Genomic DNA, 10,394 nt, shown 5'->3' on the forward strand with positions numbered 1-10,394 from the left:
AGACAGACTGTCAGCTTAGATTATACAAATGCTGAGGAACAAGTGAACATAAAAATAGAAAATACTGCCAGCATTAATGTGCCACTATGATGGGTTTATACTATCATGCAGGTATGATTGCCATACTGAAGTGTGTTTAGATCAAAGACCCAGTTGCCAAGGGAGGATGCAGGATGCTGTAGTCGAGAGAAAAGCACAATATGAAAATCTATGTGGTTAAAATCATTTTTTTTGTGGTTAATATAAACTTCGAGATGTAAAGTAGAAGCTGTTAAGATATGAAGACGTTTGCCTCTGCTATTCCCCTCTACATCTATTTACTTTCTAAAGTTGCTTCTGCTAACTCTCAAATGATCTGCAATCAGCAAAATACGCTAAATCTTCTGTTGGCTGCAAGAGTGAACACAAGCGTCTTCATGCACTCCCAGTATCTAAGGAACTGAAGACCCAGTGGATAACTTTTATTACTGACGGCAATGTTCCTACAACAAGCGGAAAATCATTAGTGTTAGTACTTTGTGCAGCTAATGTAGCTAACGTTGCCATTAGCTGTGATCGGGAACTGTAAAGCTGTTGGACATTAAGAAATGGTGGAAACCTTAGCATCGATTTGAAATGTATAAACCATAACTGGGCGGGTTGCTGTGCTTTAATGCTGCCTGTTGTGCTTCACCTTTGGCCTCTGTTTACGTCTGCTTCTTTTCTGCTCTCTGCGCTCACATACTCTGCATTATAATACCGCTGAATTCCCAGTAAAGCTGTTCTCTTTTACGTATTTGGATTCAGAGAACTGAGTAGAAAATGGTGACAGCCCATTAAGACTACAATACTAACCATATACAAAAATTAAAAACTACAGCTCATGTGAATTGGCCCATATTTCCATGGAAAATGATCACTCAAAGAGAAAGTTAAAAGCAATACAAAGTCCTGGTCTCACACACTCATTCAGGTTTATATAGGCTGCGATGTTGTCAGCGCTTTTGTTCTGCGCTATCAATCACATATGCAGTCTTCTTCTTAGAGGAAACGGGGACAGCAGCAGCTCAAGTTCATTTCAAACAGTCATGATGAAATGAACCATCTTTGCAGTTTTTATTGCTAGGACAGTCAAAAGAGAGAGACAGGGAAGTGGGGGAGAAGAATGGGGAAGGTCTTGCAGGAAAGGGCCATGAGCGGGATTCAAACCCATGGCCACTGCATCAGAGACTAAAGCTCCTGAACATGGGTTGCCAGCTCAACCAGTTGAGCTATCGCAGCGCCCCATCTTTGCAGTATTTTTAGATGACAATTAAAAGACACATTGTGGGGACATGTGAGACTCTCTTTAATTCGCTGAAAAGGGAGACAGTATGGGATGTTTAAATGTTCTGTGTTCTGTGTGTTCTGTGTGCAACCATTCAGAACCACTGAATGTTACTAGACAGCCAAAACACTAAACAGAGAAGCTCAGATATAGTACACACAGAGGGAGTGTGACTTTAGTCTCTGCGAATGATGCCATATCCATCCATCCATTATCTATACACCGTTTAATCTTCACTAGGGTCGCGGGGGGGCTGGAGCCTATCCCTGCTGACTTAGGGTGAAGGCAGGGGACACCCTGGACAGGTCGCCAGTCTATCACAGGGCTACACTTATAGACAATCAAGCACACTCACATTCACACCTACAGACAATTTAGAATCACCAATTAACCTCAACATGTTTTTGACTGTGTGGGAGGAAGCCGGAGAACCCGGAGAGAACTCACGCTGCACGGGGAGAACATGCAAACTCCATGCAGAAAAATCCCGGTGGTCTCACCGGGACGTGAACCGCCGACCTTCTTGCTCCTACCAACTGCGCCACCTTGAAGCCCATTATGCCATATGTGCTCCACTATATCTTTAAACAGCAGACAGTCATTTGCCGGCATTTTTTTTAGGCTGTTGATGTTTTTGCCCCTCTGAAAGTCAGGACACATTTTACAGTACATGAACTGACAGGCTTGTTTTTAGTTGGGGGTTTTGCAGGTACAAGGAACGTTCTCTTACCACTAAACAATGTGAAAAACAAAACAGTTTTATTCAGATTTTTTCCATTCTCTTTGTTTCTCTCTCCTCCCGGCTCCCTTTGCTAATGTTTGTTGTGACAGAAATATGTCCCTCCAAAACATCCAGGACATCAAAAGCCTCCAGGCTGCTGTGACACTTGAATGGTGCTGTTTTTATTTAGGGACAAAGGTGAATTTTAAATGTGACTGAAAGATGACTCCATAGGAATAACCTTAAATTACCTTTATATCTTGGCTGGAATTATTTCTAAAGATTTCCCAAAACATGATTCAAGCTGAATGTGCACTTACATCACGTACAGTGTAATAAACATTTCTACACTGATTTGTCAGCTTTCTTCATGCACTTAATGTGAATTAGCGTAAATTCATATCACCTACATACAGCAGCAAAGTCTTATCCTCCAGACACTTAATGAGAGCAGCGCAGTACGTCCACATGTTTGAGGATGAGATATTCATGGAAAGCGTTCTGCCCTTTGTTCGGTACATGTAAAACCACAACTGTGCAAGTGTCACATACATGTCCTACAGTAAGAAGCCCACTGTTTCTCTACAGTGTTGAATTGGACTCGATGTGGAAAGGAGCGAAAACACACAAGTTTCCCCTAAAATGTCAATTAAAGTACTTCTTTCAATAATTTCTTATTTGACTGATCATATCTCTTCAGCTCTTTGCTTTCAGAAACACTGTTTAAATCACATCAACCTCTTCTGCAACTATTATGAAATTTATAGGTGCTTCACATAAAGAATCAAATACGACTTATTTTTCATATCAACATTATATTTTTTTCTCACTAGTTTTCACATGTTGCATTTGTTTTAATTCAATTTTCCAATTTGGAGTCTTAATATTTCATGTCTGATTTCTCAAAGTAAAACATCTTGCAAGTAAAGTTGGTTGATATGTTAATATTCTGAGTAATAATATCATAAGAAGTCATACGGAAGTCTAAAAGAACACAAAATGCTATTTGATATTTATTTCACACAAAAAGCAAACATAATTATAAAAGATCATTTATTTTCTTTCTGCAATGGCTGCAACAGCCTCATAAAACATTCTGCAAATAAACCAGAGAGCCTGTGTTGCTCAACAATTAAAACTATGATGGAGCCATTAAATACTATGTCCAGAAACGCCTGTGATTTCCTCTTCACTGGGTTTCATTTCAACCAAACAAACTCGCTGATAGTAAAACTACAAAGACTAAAATTGACCACTTTAAGGATTTTATTTTCTAGTCCTGAATTTTTTTTTTACACAGTTACACAGAGTGCACAGGAAAACACTGGTGCAGAAAAGGAGCATCTCTATGGCATTTTCATTTCATTTCATTTATGTCAGACATGCCACAGCATCATAAAGACAAAAGTTAAACAGACACACAATACAAAAAAACAAAACAATTCATTTTATGATGTCTCTGCTGATGCTCTTCCTGGTCCTCTCCGGTCCACCTTATTAACCGCACAGTGATGACAGAGAGGATGAACAGCAAACATGTCTCCTCCAGTGGCTCGAGTCAATGTCCAGAGCATCTCCTGGTCTTTTGGTCCTCCTTCTTAATCCATTTGTAGACGTGACAGTGAAGAAAACACTGTGAGCGAGCACTGAGTTGGTGTATTTAAAACTTTGGTTCCTTCTGAAACCTCAGCTTAGGATGTGACGATGTCTTCTTACACGGGACTTATAGGACGGATGGAGGTCCTCTGAGAGACTGTTGAGGCCAAAATTGAATACTTCATTTAAACTGGTTTGTCTGGAAAAGAGTGACACTAAGTATAATGTTTACCTATATTTGTCTGTATTTCATTCCATTTTATATCATCAGATTTTAAAAAACTATCATCTTTCTGTCTCTCTTTCACTAAAATAAACAGACTGATCGTTCTGCTGCTCTAACTTGGCAGATCGTGTGGCTCATAAGTTTTTCTTAGCTTCTGCTACGTCCACTTACCAGCTAATCTGGGGGGAATGTAAGATTTTCTTAAACTTTGGTCTGTTCTCCAGTGGGCAGGAAGAGTGTTTCTCTTTTATACCAAACGTACACTTGTTCCTCAACACTCAGGATCAACAGCTCATGGTTCAATTGCTTTAACATCAGTCTCACCTGCTCTCATTTCCTTATATCTTTGTCTTTCTAACTAACCCTAGCAGTGTTAACCTGGACCATGTTTTTCAACACACACAAAGCAAATAGCGAGCCAGCAAGCAATAAGCACATTCGACACACCCTCAGTCACACTGTCCACAACATGGCTTTAACACGCAGCATGCAACATCTACAAGCTGTTTCACATCAGACTTTGTTTTTCCTGCTTCTAGTTCAAATTTGTGACATTAATCAATCATAAATCAACTTTTCTACGGACAAATACAATTTTTCAATTCAGTTCAATTTTATTTGTATAGCACAGTTCACAACACGTTATCACACAGCGCTTAATAAGGTTACTAAAGTCAAACTATTTTTCTACCATAACAATTTTTTCCATTTGAGGGATTTTTCCATTTCACTGCAAGATATTTGCAGCAGTTATATTTATGTGTCTATTGGTGAGATACAGAATGTAACCTCTTTATCCAACAGAGTAACAACCAAAATAGCATGGCAATGTCTTTTATTTACATAAACTGGCATCAAAGATGGACAGAATTTTCAATGCTGAAAACATGAGGTATGGATGTGGGTGAACTTTCTCTCCTCAAATTCATCTCTTCTCCTGGGAAATTAATAATCAAAATGTTAACTGTACATTCGTTAGTCAATGCAGATCAGATCATTATAAACATTACTGTAAAATAAGAAAATCAAATAGATCAGTATTTAATTCAACGGTCATGTTGAGTTTTCATCTGGCATGTACTGGCATTGGCAATTCCTGAATTTCTGTGATGGTGTTTGGTTTTTGGGTGCCACTTCAAGATCGTCTGTGAACATTTTCTGGAGGCACTAAGTGTATTAAATATTATGTATTTAATGAGGCGGAGGAAGCAATTCTGTGGAACACTTAGTTCGGTTCCTACCTGTGACATGGCCGGACGCTTTTCCGGGCGGAACAAAACTTACTTCCGGTTGTCATTCATCGAGACAGCATATCCTCGCGACGGTGTGTTTTTTCTCAGCCCCTTTAAACATAGTAAGTTATGACACTGAAACTCTTTATCTTATAAGTGTTGCCATATAGTTAAACTGTTCTGTTATTGTAAGTGAGCTTCGTGTTTGTCCTCGACAGAGAGAAACTGTCCTGGAGCCCGTTAGCTCGATGTAGCGGCGTGTCTGCACCGGCCAGCTAATGTACAGATTATACATTTACATTAACGACATACACGCCTTCCTACCTCTGTAAATGTCAATTAGAAATACACTTTAGACGTTTTACTCGATGATATGCTATTTCGCTTCTGGCAGATGTGAATGATACTGTACGCCTGTTTGTGCCCGTGTACACTATTGCAGCAGTCATACCGTCGATAAAGTGCCATTATCCGGAAATTATACCATTATTATTCAAAAGAAACGATGACTACCAAATCCAATTCAAGTTTTAAATTGTGCAGAAACAATAAAATTAAAAAGTTGCTTTGTCAATCGTAAAATATATCAGCTGTTTGAATAATTGATAATTAATAATGTTAGTAAACAAGCTAATTCAAGCACATCACTTTTCTCATCGATAGACGCTACAGTTTACCAGGGTTCCCTAAACGCCCCACATGCAGGCTGTACTAGCGGCTGCTTGGTGGCTTCTGTGTGCTCAGACAGGTGTGTGACCAAAACATACTTTCAAAAGCGGTAAACTAGGGCGCTCTGATGTTAGATTTGTCCAAGTAGAAATCGAGTGATTTTTTCCCCTACAATAGGGAGTGGAGAGTTTTTTGATGCTCATTTAAATGGTCAAACAAATTAGTTGTGTTGCGTCATGTGGTGGCAACACTTGGAAGATGCTGCTAACAGAAAAGCTGTTTTATCCTTCCTTTATCCTTCCTTTAGCTTAAACATCTTCATACAACTCACTCTTCTTTTTACAACTAAAGCTTCCTTTTCACTGGTATTCTCCCATTCCTCACTCATTGTGCTGTGTGGGCATGTAGCCTGCATGTCACTTATCTCTGTGACATATTTGTAAATAAAGTTAAAAAGACAAAAAAGAACTCTTTGTATCCAAGAATCCTTAACTTTAGCTAAATTATTTTTTGTCAGACAGAATTCTCTTGTAGATTAGACACGGGAAATTAAAACCATGTGTGTTTTCTTCTTGTGTCAAGCAACAAAAAAAAGTTGGAGTATGTTGTGTTTAAGCAACTCCTCTGTTGTGACTACTTCACATATACACACTGCTGTTCTGATGCTAAAACAATATCTTGTGCAGCTGTCATTTTTAACAAAATAATGAATTGATTAATGTAGGGGGTCTTTCTTTCTCTCTCTCTCTCTCTCTCTCTCTCTCTCTCTCTCTCTCTCTCTGTCTTTTCATTACAGGGAGCTGAATTTTGTGACCAGACATCATGACACTGTTTCACTTTGGAAACTGCTTTGCTCTGGCATATTTCCCGTACTTTATAACATACAAGTGCAGTGGCCTGTAAGTGTTTCTTTGCATTGTGGATTGGAAATGAATGATAATAATAATAGAAAATCACTGCTGTGCTCCTTTTGACATGACTGTTTCATGAAGTCCACCATTGTAGCACCATATGCTCAAACACTGGAGAGTCTCTGATTGTAATCTTCTTAGTAATGTTAAGGGTTTGGGAGTGGGTCCACATAATCCTCTTAGATCTGTGCGCAAGGTCTTGAATTTGGCAATATGTTAATTAGCTGTGTAATGATATAAGCATTTTTTTTCCACTATTATCACACTAATTTTAAAGCATTGCATTAAAAAATTTAAATTTCTTCCCTACCTTCTTCATCTCATACTAAACTGACATATTCTGAATTCTACTTTTCACAGTTTTGCATTTTAAATCTGTGTATTCAATGTTTAGTTCAGAGTACAATGCCTTCTGGAGATGTGTCCAGGCAGGAGCGACGTACCTGTTTGTCCAGCTCTGTAAGGTGAGAGAGTTTTTCTGGTCATTAAATGATCTGTTCTCTCTCTCTGTCTTTTTTTTTTTTTTTTTTAAAAAAGAAGAGCCTGGATATGAAATTTGAAACAACATAAATCACGGCTGAATAAACACAAATGTCAATAGCTTGTCTGTGTTTGAGTGTAAACTGTTTTTTTTTTTTTAAATCTTTTTGTGCTTCAACAGATGCTGTTCTTAGCTACATTTTTTCCCACATGGGAAGGAGGAGCAGGAGTTTATGACTTTGTAGGAGTAAGTACAGAAACTTCATCTTGATAACATCAGAAAAAAAAAGATTACCGTTTTTGTAATTGCAAAGCAAGGAAGCATATAAAATACCAGCTTGAAGCTGTAATGTGTGTGTTTTGTTCTCTAGGAGTTTATGAAGGCCACAGTGGATCTAGCAGACCTGCTTGGTCTCCATCTGGTCATGTCTCGTAATGCTGGTAAAGGAGAGTACAAGATCATGGTGGCTGCCATGGGCTGGGCAACAGCAGAACTTGTGATGTCGAGGTGAGCAGCAACACTGATCCTTCAGAAGAAACATAAACGAAACTTTACTTTGTCAAATCATTGTACATATCTAAACAGAAAACGTCATTGTTTGTATCCCAATTTGATTCTTCAGATGTCTTCCTCTGTGGGTGGGAGCCAGAGGCATTGAGTTTGACTGGAAATACATCCAGATGAGCTTTGATTCTAACATTAGTCTGGTGAGTAGCTGTACCTAGTGCCTGTCACCACTCTGTGAGTGACCACTTTTTCACTCATCTTCCCCTTTTCATCACTCCATGATATTCATCACTCCTCTCGATATTCACATTTCTCAAATTGTTGTTGATAGCAGTGATGCATAGCATAGATTACAATTAAATCATTAGTCCTTATCTTTGTGTTCAGATGAACATGAGCTTGAAAGTGTGTTGTTCTCACGATACTTTAATATACTTTTAATCACTTTTAAAGTTTGCTAAAAAATTGTCTGTGTAACGTGAACGTTTAGATGATGGTACCTGTTTACGTAATAAATCCAAATTAAAAGCAGCAGTTGTTTCTGTGTGTATAGGTGCATTACATTGCTATGGCAGCAGTGGTGTGGATGTTTACCCGGTATGACCTCCCTAAGAGCTTCAGGCTGCCTGTTACTGTGCTGCTGGCTCTGTGTGTCTATAAAGCCTTCTTAATGGAGTAAGTTTTACATGTTTCTTCACTTGCTCAAATGTACACGACAAACATATACATACAAACACATTCGGTGCCAAGATTTTAAATTAAAAGTAGCTTTTTACCTGCAGTAATACATTATTGCTAATCGAGTTAAAAAGTAAACGTAGAGTAATTTATTTTCAAAAACTAGCTTTTGGGGTAATGCAATTATAACATCCCAACAATTACAGTGAAATGTACACATTTTGTCTAATTTCATAGAACTTAAGATTAACTTCTTCTTATCTAAGAAATGAACATCTTTCCAAAAAAGGTGAAAATTCACTTCAGGCAGAGCTTGACTTTCTGTGCAGTGGCTGCAGTTTATTTTATAAACCAGAAGATGGCACTAAAACAACACTGCAACTACATAAGCTGAAATAATAGGAACTTTTATTTCAACATCTTCTGTGTTCCGCACTTGTGAAGCAAGCTTTCTAAATAGCTGAGCTCTTGTAACACTGTCAGCTCAGGGTTGCTTTTCAATGAATGATATGTGTTACTTGTTTGACATATAATTTCTCAGCAGGCCACAGACATTTCCAAAATGTGTTCATGTTTTTGCATAAAGAATGGAAAGCAAATGAATGAGAGGAGTTTGTTTTACTGAATTTTCATTCTGTGAAAGAGTTTATTGTGATCCTGGTATGAGTGGACTGTGTTGACCAGCCCGATGTCAATTTAGTACTATTTGTCTGACCAAAAATCAGAATTCTTTTGGAATAAATTCTCTATTTTCAGTTGATAGATTCAGAGCTAAAGCGTTGCTGTGTTTTGTTCTGTAAGAATAGAACTTAATATATGCTTCTCTCTGTTGTGTCCTCAGGTTGTTCGTCCATGTCTTCCTGTTGGGCAGTTGGACAGTGTTGCTGGTGAAAGCTGTGCTGACTGGTGCCATCTCTCTCTGCTCACTCTTCCTCTTTGTCACTCTGGTTCACAGCAACTAAGCAAAGCTCAGCACCCTGGGATAAGCCTTTGACAGTCTTTTTGTCCAGATTGGACAGGGGATGTCGTCGATCAGAAGCTTACCTCTGATTCCATGTCAGTTGCCACATGTGACCATATGACATTTAAGACGGCTGAAAACTAGTTGTGAATGTTGTGTAGTTGGACCGGTTTGACTGGTGCAGTGATACTAACTACCATCTGGCACACGCACCAGTTCTTCCAGTTTGTTTTGATCAGCATCTAATGGACTTGTAAACAAAAAACTCAGGGGTAAAGCTTTGTCTGCTTTCAGTCCATCAGTTGAAACCGCAGAATGAGTGGTGACATCAGGAGGCTTCTGTAATATTATTGGCTTACCAAAGCTGCGTTTGTTTCATGTGAATTTTGTATCCGATTGACCACATGTTGATTAAGATGTAATCAGTTGCAGATTTCTTTTTTTTATATGTTCTCCATTGAGCCAGCATTAATGCTTAGATTAGGTAGTCCAGAGAATCAGTAACAATGAATGACAGCGACAGTTCTGTCATAGTTTGTGTCACCACAACTGAATCAATTTATTTATATAAAACTAAATAACACACATAGTTAAAACATAAATGTAGGACTCTTTTTCTTATAAATGCAAAAAAAAAAAATGAAGGTCTATCTCAGAAATCTGAACACATGAATGAACTGAGGTCCACTTTGAATTCAGACCATATCATATTGACTTTAAGCGTCTGTGATGTTGACAAGAATAAATGTATTTGTATTGTCTTACTTTATTGTCAGCGTCTTGATTCATCAGCCTGTGAAGTGTTAGCTTTGTGGTGAATGATCAGCCATATTTAAGAACATTAAAAATGTTGTTTTCATAAACTGAACCCAGGAGATTGTCTTAGCGGGAACTATTTCTCCCTTCACACTTTGGACTTTGCAACTACATAGCCTAAATGAAGTTTGAGAGTAAATATCTAACTGAGTGCGTTTCCTGTTTTTTGATGCCTTTGCTTTCCATTTTTTAACGACCAATCAAAATTTTGTCGTCCGAACATCTCGTTTTGGTCTGTAATCAAGTCATTTACAAATAGTCATGTGATTAACTTGCCCTTTGAGTCCACA

General features: G+C 38.3%; 1 protein-coding gene across 1 annotated transcript; it reads left to right on the top strand.

Annotated features, from left to right (window-relative positions):
- The first annotated feature begins 5,124 nt into the window (after positions 1-5,124).
- Positions 5,125-10,052, top strand: tmem147 (transmembrane protein 147). Its single transcript, XM_008298766.1, has 8 exons — positions 5,125-5,203; positions 6,547-6,649; positions 7,056-7,125; positions 7,323-7,388; positions 7,513-7,649; positions 7,765-7,849; positions 8,203-8,324; positions 9,169-10,052. Exons 2-8 carry the CDS (start codon positions 6,573-6,575, stop codon positions 9,287-9,289), a joined length of 678 nt encoding a protein of 225 aa, XP_008296988.1. The 5' UTR covers positions 5,125-5,203; positions 6,547-6,572; the 3' UTR covers positions 9,290-10,052.
- The last annotated feature ends 342 nt before the right edge of the window (positions 10,053-10,394 follow it).

This window comes from Stegastes partitus, unplaced genomic scaffold (assembly GCF_000690725.1).
Source record: "Stegastes partitus isolate 25-593 unplaced genomic scaffold, Stegastes_partitus-1.0.2 Scaffold1349, whole genome shotgun sequence".
Lineage (NCBI taxonomy): Eukaryota > Metazoa > Chordata > Actinopteri > Pomacentridae > Stegastes > Stegastes partitus.